This window comes from Coffea arabica, chromosome 2c (genome assembly GCF_036785885.1).
Source record: "Coffea arabica cultivar ET-39 chromosome 2c, Coffea Arabica ET-39 HiFi, whole genome shotgun sequence".
NCBI classification, from domain to species: domain Eukaryota; kingdom Viridiplantae; phylum Streptophyta; class Magnoliopsida; order Gentianales; family Rubiaceae; genus Coffea; species Coffea arabica.
In genome coordinates this window covers 27,066,821-27,080,243 of record NC_092312.1, presented here as the reverse complement: position 1 = coordinate 27,080,243, position 13,423 = coordinate 27,066,821, and the positions used below count along the sequence as shown (strand labels likewise).

At 33.3% G+C, this 13,423-nt stretch overlaps 1 protein-coding gene across 1 annotated transcript; it reads right to left on the bottom strand.

Annotated features, from left to right (window-relative positions):
- Nucleotides 1–7,307: 7,307 nt before the first annotated feature.
- LOC140035888 (uncharacterized) lies at nucleotides 7,308–12,781 on the bottom strand. The gene is made up of 3 exons (XM_072077263.1): nucleotides 12,164–12,781; nucleotides 8,295–8,480; nucleotides 7,308–7,688 (listed from the first exon to the last, which is right to left on the bottom strand). The coding sequence occupies exons 1-3, from the start codon at nucleotides 12,734–12,736 to the stop codon at nucleotides 7,398–7,400; spliced, it is 1,050 nt and encodes a 349-aa protein (XP_071933364.1). The 5' UTR covers nucleotides 12,737–12,781; the 3' UTR covers nucleotides 7,308–7,397.
- Between the last annotated feature and the right edge of the window lie 642 nt (nucleotides 12,782–13,423).

Below are 13,423 nucleotides of genomic sequence, written 5' to 3'. Positions count from 1 at the left end.
GAGCGGATGTATTAGTGTGACAACAATTTACGTGAAAGATCTTCTAAATTACGTAATAAAAACAGTAGGATATATCAATATTACATTATTCATGCACTGCAGTGGAGAAGAGCTGAAGAGGTATCTTATAACTATACTCAGACAAATACAAAATATGAGTGCAGGCATTTGATAAGCTGTTTTGCCTATTACTTTATCTACGCCATACGTAATTGTCCTAATTCCTATTCCATGAACAAAAAGAAGTGCATCCTCTTGTTTGTTTCAACCGTTTTTTCTTTTCTTTTTTTTTTTTCAAAAGAATTGTCCTAATGCCCATTGTTCAAAGTTCTTTTTTGCATTCCTTTTTCTTTAGCCTGAAACAAGCCAGAATTAAAACGCTCACCTGAAACATAAAGTTCTCAAAACATTTTTTTTTATTGAAGGTGTTAATGTCTGTGTTATGTCCACATTCATTGTATTAATTTTAAATAATTGATTGGAGATTAATGATATCTTCAAATTGTATAAATGACTTTCAATAGATCAATTTTCTATTTTTACATATTTTGTACACCTATAAATATAGATTTTCGGTACTTTTATGCTAGAACACCATTTTATTAATACACACTGTTTCTTCTCATTTTTTGATCATCATTCTGACATGGTATTAGAGCTTTTAATCCCTTAACGGGTCATCGGTATTCCGTAGTTTGACAATGTTAATTATTCGGATTCCTATCATGGGCGTTCCTTTTCTTTTCTTCTTTTTTTTTTTTTTTTTAAAGTGCTTTCACATCATCCCGTGAGTGTTATTTTTCATGCCGTGAGAGTTATTTTTCATGCCATAAGTGCTATCACCTCATCCCGTGAGGGTTATCTTTCATGCCCTCTTTTGTAGATGCGGCTTTTGCTCCTATTATAGGTTTACACATCTTCATAGTGATTCATCTTTTAGGTATTTATTTCATTTTATAATTTCAGTTTGGATGTTTACTCCCTTCAATAACAACAGGTCCTATTCCCTTTTGAGGGTGTTTTTCATGCCGAAAGTGCTGTCACCCACGCTAAGGGCACAAGCCCTAAACTCAAGCGTTCCAGTGTGCGTTAATATGGAACTTGTGCCTGCATTACTATAAACTATATGCATACAAATTGTCATGGACTAGTGCCTGTTTTCACTCTTCCAAGTGTGTTTCCTCGTCTGTATGCCAACAACTTAGCATCAAAATTCTCCATAATTGTTATTTGCAAACAATTTCAGTGGATACTCTAATCGAAACTAAAGTGGAATCCATAACCTATGTCAGCAATTTGTATAGAGCAATTAAAATTTAAAACTATGTAATCTCTCTTCTATGGTAGTGGTCCAAATGTCAGTGCTTGAAGTTGGTACGATTGGAGGGCTCTAGTGATATGGGGCACGTTGGATTCCCAACATCATCCTTTGCTTGCATGCCACTCCCATAGTTGGGTAACCTAACTTTTCCTGGTTTTAAGCATGCAACATTGAAATTTTGGTTACAGAGGAAAAAAATAGTTGTGAGAAAAGGTAAAGAAAGTGATTTATCAATTGCCTTGTGATCTTGCGTTTAGCATTTTAATAATTAGTATTTAGATCTAAAGATTACACAAGAATGGATCAGCTCTTTGAAATGTGTTTCTGTATTTGATATGTATAAAGCAATTTTTCTGTGTGCTAACAAGAGGAAATATTTTCAGAAAAAGTACTGTATCTCCTTTCCCTTCAAGCAGCCTACGAGAACTGAGTATCACAATGAAATTTTCTTGAAATGTACGTGAAAATATCTAGAACAAGATTCATATTGTCGTTTGATTAATTGGACTGGGGTAGAGTTCGTGGTCCGCATTGAACCAGAAATGATTTGTATGTTTCCGTACATATTGTATGAATTGTGATAAGACATGCACTGATATACATTTTCATAGAACAATGTGTGCAGTGGCTATTTCAGATATGATTGTCAGATTCTAAATTCTTTTGGATGTTGAATCTATTTCGACACATTTCATCATTATTATTAGAATTTAAAACCATCAATTAGCAAATCTAGAGATTGCAACATACACGAAGAGGAACAGTAGTGATAGACATATATATCAGAAGACAATTGTGAAATTTGTATTTTTTCAGATCTATTATATTTATTAAATTGTAAATCTGTAATTTCTAGTGCACGTTTAACCCGCCCATTAGAGTACCGATATAGATCAAATCATGTTGGATGATTCTCAATAATATGTTAACGAAATTTTCTTTTATCAAAAAAAAAAAAAAGAAAGAAAGAAAGTGTGCAGTGGTTAAAATTGTACAAGTTCTATGACATGCTTAACAATTATCGAGGCCGCAGCCAGCTTTTTGACTAATGCAATACTATAACCTTGGCTAAATGGATTGTAAAGAAACTTCTTTTTTTAGGTAAAGAAATATATTTATCCCTTAAATATTTGTAAGACCATCCATTGTTCTTATCCCTCATTTTAAATGATTAAAGAACCAAATTAACTTCGTTTTAAATGATTCATAGCTATATTGAAGAATAGGCCGCACTTGATGCATTAATTTGATTTCTCAAACTTTTTTTAAGCTAAAAAAGCATATTTATCGATGGGGAGCAAAAAGCATCTATTATATTTGTTTTTAGTATAAGTTGAAAGTTTTGAACTCGAGATATCTCACTTATACACCCTCTTCCGCCCTCGTTTGTAATAGTTAATTCTCAAAATCTCAGCAAGTACTTGCTAAAAAATATAGCTACATCAGCTGGAAAAAAAAAAAAAAAAAAAAGCTTTGCAGAAGACTTGACCAATGGACTAAAACTAGCAATTTTTTCATACTTTGGGACTCAACAATTTGTCATGTTTTGGGATCTCAGCAGTCTTCTTGAACGCTTATCAATGTTGTCAAATTATTCAGACTCTATGACTTCTTCTTCCAATATAACCGTGTATTTAGTCAATTGATTGAACGCTTGGTAATGTAATTTACCGCAAACTCAGAAAAACATAAGAGCAGTTAAGACTTGAGTGGACGTAATGAAGCAATTACCAAGTGATCACTTAGCACAATCAACATGGAAGTCCACACCATAATTTACGTGGAAGGCCTTAATCATGAATTGCTTAATGTATCATTTGACACTTAAACAGAAATATTGAGACAAACCAACATAAAATTGACATTGGGAGACAATAATTATGAATTGAGTTATCTACCAAATGGAGATAAGTAAAATTCTAGCATGATTGAGGAAATTTTTTGGCTCTTAGCAAGGAAAAATGTGGTTAGCAAGGATTAGGACAAGAGCACAAGTGGAGTCATCATTGATTTGAAAGTTCCACTATTGGATCATTATTATTATGCTTAAGTGGCGTAGTTGTGTCATCATTTGCTCCATCTTCTCTTAAATAATCTTTTTTTTTTTTTTTTTTTTGCAAAATGGAATCAAATAAAGACATTTAGTTCCCATCTTCTTTTCCTCAGTGTTAAGAAGTGCTTCTAGGCTATAGTTTTGAATTGTACATGGCCCGGATATGAGTTGCTTAAGCTCAGTTGCATATCATGTTTATTAAGCTAAAAGCTACTTTGTACTGATCGATTGGAGTTTGATTGTTCTCCTTTTTCTCTTTTCTTTGTTTGGAGATAATTTTGTTTAGTATCCCTTGACAAGCTTTTATCAAATTTAGTTAGCTTATCAATTCCCAGAGACAAAAATAAAGTGGCAATTTTTCGGACAACTTATCAGCATCGTTATATGATAACCAGTTTTAACAAATATTTTTGGAACTCTTCCTTTTTCTTTATTTGGGAATACGTTTGAAATAAGTTGAAGCTGAAAGATGTTTAATATCAGATCTTCTTGAAGTTTGTTCTAACTTATTTTGATCAACTTGCAACCTTCTTCTTCTTCTTCTTCTTTTTTTTTCAGACACAAGGGGTATCCGGACTTTCGATCCAACTAATCCCCCTAGAGGAAGCCTACCCCTCGAACGTGATAACCCCAGGCAAGACTCGAAACCTGATAAGCATGGCCTGAAGATGCGCTTGTTACCAGAAAAGCTAACTCAGGGAGGGCATGTAAACCTTCTTCAGTAGAACTATACATTGTTTCAGAATAAAGTCATTCTCAAATTAGGGAAGGCAAGTTTAATATTAATTTGAGGGCCAATTGAAATGGTAGAAATTTCGAGACAGAGTCAAATTATCACCAATAAAAATAACCCAAGAAAGAAAGCGACAAGTCCATGATAATTACGCGTAGAAACGTCAAATCAGATATGTTTATAACTTGAAATTAGTGGAAGTGAGAAGAGTGTTTAACCAATTTATCATTAATCGAATATATTGTTTTTTTATCGGATTGCCAATGAATTGGGATTGCGAATGAATGTGCTAGCCTGATCTGTTTGGACAAATTAAGATTAAATTAGTGAGCTACTCTCACTAAACGTCAAATTTGATCTAAATTTGATTAAAATATGATACAATATTACCAATTAGAATTGTGGTCTGATCTAATCAGCAACGAGGTCCATGATGACATGCTTATCACAATCTGGTGACATAAGTCAAGTAATTCAAAGGCATGCACCCAAAATCTATGGGCTCGCTTCCACATTATTATCTATCTATTATTACCGTAACCATGCGTTTTGGCGTTTTGAGGGCAATTGTTGTTGTCTTAGTTTTTCTTATCCCTATTATACCATTAGTAATTGACGATTGAAAGTTCATATTGTGCCCTTATTGTTTAATGATGATTAAAGTCATTAACTCATTATATCATATGTGCTGGTTTAAAACAGTTAATGAGAAGATAAAATGTTAAATTGACAACTAAGATTACTATATTATTAATATATTGATTAAGAAAAAAAAAGAATGGCGAGAATAATTCAAAAACTCTTAAGACAAAAATTCTATAGGTAGTGAAACTGATAAATATTGATTATATTCAAATTTTTAACTACAGTTAACTTTTCAAAATTGTGCTTATATTAACACACATTTTCTCCCATTATCCTCACTTTTTAATGTCTTAAATTATTAGAAAAATACCAAAACATTGCTCGGAAAAGTTCTTCTCAAAATTGTCCAAAATTGTGATTTGAAAATTAGTTTTTTAAGGAATATGTTGGTGGGAAAAGAGGGATCATTACTTAATTTTTGTTAATGAAACTTTATTGCTGTGAGGCATGAAAGCTTGTATATTTATGTAAAAAACATGCAAAATTTATTTGCTTGTATCATCAATAGATTTTTCAATCATCTTTTTATCCCATATATATCACATCAAAAAAGTGCTATAATATTTTTTTTCAAAAAATTATCCCAAATAATCTATTATCCAAACACATTTCAAAGGCAACTGTCATTACAGAAATAAAAAATCAATCCCCATAATCAATCTAATATAATGATCCAACCTGAAACCGTTAATTAATTTTCACTATTGCTAGAGCTCTACAATGTGAAAATGGGGCAATAAATTGATGTTATTAATCATTAATTGATCCATTAATGCCCAATAAAATGGAATAAATCAAGATTTGGTGAAGACTAAAGTTACAAAAAAGATTTTTTTTTCAAGTTGCATGAGAAAGAAAGCTTAATTACAAAGAGGAAAAATATTGCTAGATTGGAATTGGAAATTGGTTCTTAAAGCAAAAGGACTTTTGGATACAGAACTTTAACTTGGACATACTTGAGAATGTTTCTAGAGATTTTAAGGTATTATTTTGACTGTGGCTCAATTTTCTATAGAAATATACAAGTTTAGCCCTAAGATATTCTTAAACTTTTGCATTGATTTTGGAGGCAAGTATTCCAATTGATTCTATTTAGAGTTGGAAGGAGTTAGCCCAAGATCTATTCTGCAATCGCTAAAAATGAGCACGCTTTAGCAAATATTTTTCTAACTTTCATTTATGCACTGGTTTTATAAATTATAAAAAATTTCATCTTTTTTCTATTGCAATTCCAGTAAAATAGACAATAACTCAACTAACTTTCATCTTCAAAGTTTTTATATGGTAGAATGTATCACAAAATTTTAATTTTTTATATGCAATATACATTTTGTATGACTAGCAATTACTAAATTTTGTTAGTCATAGTTTCTTAGAATATATTATATCAACAATCAACATTTAGCAAAGAAATTTAGTATATAAAAAATACTATATCTTCAAAAATATATCCATGGGCAAAGCACATGACATATTACTAGTTATCATTTAAAATCTCAATCTAAAGCTAAGTTTAACATGATCAGAAAAAATGTATTCAAACCAATTACAAGGAAATTGGAGACCAATTAATTAGCAGAATTATGGCCTATAAAAAGATCACAAAAAATATCGGCTGGGGACCAATTACAAGGTAATGTAAAAACCAATTAGGTACTCCTTTAAGGTGATAATGTATTCAAACCATCTTTTAATATTTCTTTATTCTAGCTAAAGGAGATAACAGCAACATAAGATAAACCCTACTTATTCTAATAGGGCATACTTTTACTTAGTACGTAAAACTACATTTTTCTTGTTTGCTAACACCTTGATAGGATGATCTTACTGGTGACAAGCTTAAAGGGTCCCAAAAAATATTGATAAAATTCTATGCACAAGTTGTGTCGATCTTTTTTTATGTCAGCATTATGTTCCATTTGGGTTCGCCACTTTGGCCACTTTCTTGTGAGATTTGTTTGTTTAAAGGGTTGATGTTAACATAACTTTTTGTCATATCAATTTCGTGGTATGGAAAGTCTTTTTGCGTGTGCCAAACACAAGCACCACTGTTCACAATTTGTATAGAAATAAAAAGTTCCTGCACTAGACATTATTATTTTATCTAATCCTAGAACAGTAATGGTACATCAACTAAAATAGCTTTTTTGAAAATGATGCATCAATTGGAAGATGCCTTCTTGTAACAGGTGTTCTATAGTCGAAGAATACCAAATGATAGTGCCTGACTCAAAAAGGTGAAGAAGACTAGAAATATTATAGTATGGTTGCCTCGTTTCATTGCCTTTTCCAACTTTTGGTCCCATTTGAGTCTTAAATTTGGTGGGGCAATGGTATAGGAAAAGAATTGAAGAATGATCTTCCTTCTCATTTGTTCTGCGAAAAGTAAAGGACGTTCAAATCTGAAATGTTTTAGATGGTGAATGTAGAACTTTAATTACGCAAAGGTTGTTGAATTCTGGATTGAAGTTCTCTCTCACGTTTTGTTAAATTTGTTATCCTCTCGTTCTTGAAAATATAACCAAAGAAGACTAGATCTTTTCAATAGACTTCAAAATGGCATGTTCTTCGATTGGAACTTTGATTACTATTTCATTGAGGTGAAAACCCCAATTGAGTTCAATTCGACTGAATAAATGTTTGGGCTATGAAGAAATGGCACACTTGCCAATAAATTCTTGAGTTCTATGTTTCTTGTCATATGCTTTTCGAAGAATAATTAGGCACTGAGCTTCGTGATGAAATTTAGGCTTGATGAGTCCCCAAACTACTTTAAAACTTGATCTTAGGTGCACGCGAATGACGAGAGGCAATCCCTTGTTTGATTCAAGCAAATCTTGCATGCTTCTTCCTGCAGCATACATTGGTTTATTTCTAGTGCCCACAAACAACTTGAACATTTCTGTATCATCAATCCCTGTATGAAACTCTGGAGCCTGCAACATTTTTTAAATCTTGAGTATTAGTTCAAGTGTGCAAAAGATAACCCAAAAATTTTAAGATGTTTTACTTTTCCCCTTTTTTTGGGACAAGAAAAATCTAATCATGATCAGTACCAAAGAAAGAGCAATTATGGTAGGTATATGTATGTATGTACGTATGTCCTGACGAACGACAAAAATACAACTTCAACAATTGGTTGTAAAGTTCTATTGTGCACCTCAAATTTGTTTTTGTTTTTAAACTTGTAAATCAAATCTTCTACCTTATAGTAATTTCATGCAGCTACATAGTATTTTCATGCAGCTAAAATCTTGCGGACATTTAAAAAATATTAAGTCCGCCACTTTGCTTCAAATGGAGAGAATATGAGCTGCTCTTTTACGAGGCCGAATTAAGGCTGCAAACTGAGATCAGATGAAGTTTAAGTCCCAGATTGTTTACTTTTGGCCAAAATAGAATACTGACAAGACTAAAACAGAGAGAGACAATAGAATCCTTGCTGGCAATTGGATAAAGCATGCATGCTTCCTTCTGTCCTTGACGGTACAAGTGACTGTAATGATTAAAGGTTGAAAAATGTATACCACACAAATGCTTACTTCAGTCAATGCAAAAGGGAGATTGCCAAATGACATTGCCAGGAAGGGTGGATGAATGTGTAGCCCAAATAGCTTCGACTTGTTGTCCACCACTAAGTCCACGGTACAATTGCAAGTGAGCAGCTTGGTGGTGACACCAGATGCATCAACTCCTTCAACCAATTCAAACTGGGGAATTCCTGCCATCTTTGCAAATATCGACTTGTTACAAGAGGTACAATATTAAGGAACGGATACGTGAGTTGGAGATCGATTCTGACCTACACAACTATGTCATTTCATGTTGAATTTTGATGCATATTGGAAATCTGATACTGTAACTTTTTGGCTGATGGAAGGAACTGTGGAATCTGAGTTTGCTATACATCGTGTTACATAGAACTTGAATTAAAGTTGAAAAGACATTGGTTAATTTACATGTTTGATGTGTAGATTTTTAACATTTATGATTCTTTGAGTGTCCCAGATTAGAGCGGTCCATTGTAGTTTATCCAAAATATTGAGGTACTATTGCATATTTTTGCCTAACATCAATAATCCAGGGTAAAAAATGATGGAAGATTTTATGTCGCTTTTAAGAACAATTCCCTCAATTTGTATCTCTCAAGAATGATAATTATTTATATTTTTTTGAATAATGACAATTTAAGGGTTAAAATCACTTATGGTAATTTTAATTCGAGGGCATGATATCCAAAAGGAACTGTATCATCTCTCAAAAATGATATTGCTAAATGACAGGAGAGTACCGTTTGACGAAGATAACAAGGCAATCATGACAATCAAGAAGAGGATAACAGACACAGAAGCAATGGTTGAGGATGAAACCACAATCATGCGTGCATTATAAGGTGGGATGACACACTCGTGCTCTTGCTCTTCTCCTCTCATATATGAACGTATTGATGTGATGGAATGATTTGTAAATAATTCAGAATGGCAAAATGAGCTTGAAGCCAAAAATACGACTAAATGCTCCTGATTTGTTCATCCAAAGAATGGAAAACAACAAAATTCTGGTCTGGTGTTATTAGCAACAAACGAACAAGCAAATTATTAAGCGTACGAATTAATTTCCTATCATTGATACCAACCTTCTCATGCAATATATATAGAGTTTATGTGGTTTAATATCAAGTTGAAAACAAGGAAATTGTTCATGTCATTGAAATTAATTAAATGGTCAAGAACAGGTGAGCCACAAAGAGAGACAAGATAGAAGTAAACAATTCTTAGTGGTGGATTTGCCTGAGCCTTTGTATATTGTGGATTTGATGGATAACAGATCCCATGAGAGGTGGAGCTTCCATTTCGATCACAAACATTTGTCCCTTTGAACATGCCACTATACTTCCAATCCCGGAAAAAAATCAAGGACTCTTAATCCATCTAGAAGGATCTTGTACGTACACAAAAATATTCAAAGGTACTAGCAATATATTTTATACTAGGAACAGCAACCTGTAGCAAGCTAATTGAAACAATACACTTATAAGGAATAAAAAATTAAAAATACTTAAAATAGATGGTGCAATGTAAATTAGGTATATTAATTTACAAAGTTTTCTTCCATTTATGTTTCATCTTGAGTTGATTACTATTTCATGAGCTAATAATGGCTATACCAACTTGTGAAATTAATTTGCACTTATCCGAGGAGAATAAACATCTAACTGTGTAATTTTCGTCATTTGGGTGGCCAATTGGGTTCTTAAGAATCTAGATGTGATTGCTCATTTATCAGCTAGGAATGTTAGTTCTATTTCAGACATTCGTACTTGGAGATTTTCTTCACCATCTTTTCTTTCCTCCGCAATTACTGCAGATCTATCTTCAATTTAATAAAATTTTCTAGTTTTTTTTATTAAAAAAAAAGTTTTCATGTGTTCTGAGAACCATTTAAGATAGTCAGGATAATGGCCCTACAAACAAATAGTTAAGATAGCAACATTTGATTTTTCTACTCTTAATTTCTTACTTGACGTTTTTCTCTTCCAACTTCAATGATACCTTTCAGCCTTTAGAATGAGACAAATCTCTTTCTTTAAACAAAAGCAAGTAAAGGCTAGAAAGGGCCTACAAATGGTTAAGGTAAAAGCATGTCTGCTTTGATAACCAAGGGTCACAATTTCTTGAAGTGGATCTGCTTTATTGCTCAAAATGACTAAAATAAGGTCCCTAAAAGTGTTAATAGTTCAATTTCCATGAGGCATGAATTATTGTTGAATTCCTATCGGACGTTTTAATCTTTTCCAGTGATAGGATTGGGCCTTTTAAGCCCAATAGGAAACAATTGTTTTTTTTTTTTTTTGAACAATGATGGGAAGGTGTAGCAGACAAAGCCCAACTACAGCCCAAAAGCAAAATTGCCTTCTTTCAAGAACCAACTTTCTCTAAAGGAGTTGGCTACTACATGGATTGTAGGGTACCCGTCAATGTGCCACTATATGTGATTTTTTTCTAAGTTCATATGCGTGTACGTGGTGCATCCGTTTGGTCAGATAGTGGTTCAGTCTCATTCGATTTTCTCGACCTAGTTAGGCCACCGTTAGACTAAGTTAGATGTGCCGTTATGTAAAAAAAAAAAAAAAGAATAATTCCAGAATAAACTTCCCCGTTTTCATATTTAGAGAATTATGAAAAGTGAAGGTGAAAGATAAACTAAACTATTCGATATTTGAATTAAACTCAGCTCGATAAGAGTTCAAGCAAATTTGGTTCGTCAACTAATCAAACCAAACTTGAACAACATTTTGTACTTGATAAATTTTCAAATTCAGCTCAAGTTTGGTTTAATTAGCATATAAGTGAAATTTACATATAAAAAGTTCAAACTATTCGATCTCGACTCGATTTCGCCTCGACAAAAGTTTATTCAACCTCAATTCGAGAAGAAAACAAGTCAAATTTGAACAAAATTCAATATCATTAAAATAATCAAATAAATCTGAACACTAAGATATTCAGCTTATTTAGGCTAGTTTACACTCCTATGAAAAAGATGATTTCCTTTGCATTAGCTATATATGGCTAAGAAAATGATGGCTAATAGTAATCATTCATACATTTAGTATTAGCGTGCAAGATTTTCAAAAGGCTCTTTAACTTTTCTTTCTAATCTTCTTCCAATGTAACTTTTTTACATCACGTAAACATATAACCAGGTGAATTAGCTATTTATGAAAGGGAAATGTTATTTGCACTTCATATTTTGTTATTTGCACTCTCACCTTTTGTTATATCATATAGTCTAATAAACGAAAACTATATAATAAAAATAGTAGTGGAAGCGCAAATAACAAAAGAGGAGTGTAAATAACATTTATTTACATAAAATTCTATACATTTGTCAGAAACACAATTCTTTGACTCCTGTGAAGATTTCCATATTGAGTCACTCCACAGTTTTACACAAATCTTGGGGTCATTGCATTTGTTTCTTTTGCTTTCTGTTTTCAACATGGTTTGGGAGATTTTACATATTGGCATTGCCCTAGTTGTCGGATTATGCACAACCATAATGTCATATGGCAAAAAATGTTACGAAGAAAGGAATGCCAAAATTGTCATGAAACTCTTTTTATTTTAATTCTAATTAACTTTTCCACTGACGGTTAAGATGCATCTACTGCGGGAAGGGTTGGGTTAAATAGTAAGATACGAGCAATTATAAATAGGAGGTCCTACGTTCAATTACCAAAAAAAAGGAGATGCATCTACTGCACGCCGCACTGATAACCGTTAAAATCAGAAACTAGAAGCACGCACTGACAACAGTCAAAATCAGAAACTAAAAGCAAGTGAAGAAAATCAGTTGAGAATGGGCCGAATCAAATATCTAAAAGGGGAAAAAGGGCTAGAGATTTTACCTTAATAGACATCTTAGGAGCTGGTGGCTTGGTGAGAATGTAGAACACAACTAGTGCAATCACCACACTCAGTATAAACCTCCAAGTCATCTGCAGAAACTTCCACCCTCCAGAAATAGAACCACCGAAAGAAAACATTCTCCACCATTCGGCCTTCTCCTCAAAATATTCCTCATCCTCTTCATACTCATGATCTTCTTCAATGTGATAGCCATTTCTGAGTCTATCAACAACAACCATATTGCCTTCGTGACGATTAATCTCTTCATTGTACGTAACTCCTGTTCCATGGCTTTGAACATCATGATCATAAGGGATTTTCTTCTCATGCAGGAAAAGGTTGGTTGATCCATGAGAGGACGAGTAACGCGATAGAGCAAGCCGATTGGCTGCTTCTTGGCTTGCGTTGTTGGGATTGTTGGCAAAAGTTTCTAATGCAGATTCATTGTTGATGTTACGAATTTCAGCACTGTATGCATGGGAAACTGATGATGGACTCTGTACGTAGTAAACTGCGCAAGGATAGGAGCGGAATAAAGCTTCCTCTTCTGGATCTGTTCTGTAGATAGTCATCGCTAGTGCAGTGAAAGTGTGTGTGTGTGAGTGATCAGAAAGATGGGCTGGGAAGAATGATTTGCTTGACATGGGAAAGGGTTTTTGGAGGGTTTTTAAACAGCGAAAAGGAGAGGTTTGCTTTTGATAGATGGAGGCCATCATGACCAATTCTGAAAATGACCTTAGAATACAATGTTCCCAAAGCCATTCAGGTGAAAATCGATCATATCCATTGGTCCATCAACTTGAAAATTAATGTGAAATCCTTTCATGAATTTCAATTTTCATCCCCAGATAAAATCTTTTTCTCTGGTTGCAAAAGGTCTATGATTGGGACATGTGACGGTTGATTTTAGACAATGAAACCTTCTCTGCGGCCACAATTTGCAAGGCATCCGTCTTAAATCTTTTTTATTTTAAAAGGTGCATGTAAGTATAAATTAATTATGAAGTACCTAGAATTTTATTGTTGCATAATTTGTTTCAATAACATTTGCACATTGATCGGACTAGAATTAATTGGAGATTTTCCCCAACCAAAACCCATAATGCTCAAAAATCAAAGCAAAATTAATTGGTTCTTTGCACTGTTTCCCCCATATCCAAAATCCGCTCATCCCACTGAGCTGCTGCTATTCATCAGGTCTGAAGCCTTGTCGATGTTTCAATTCAACTGTTAGAATCAAACGTAGAAAAATTAACAGG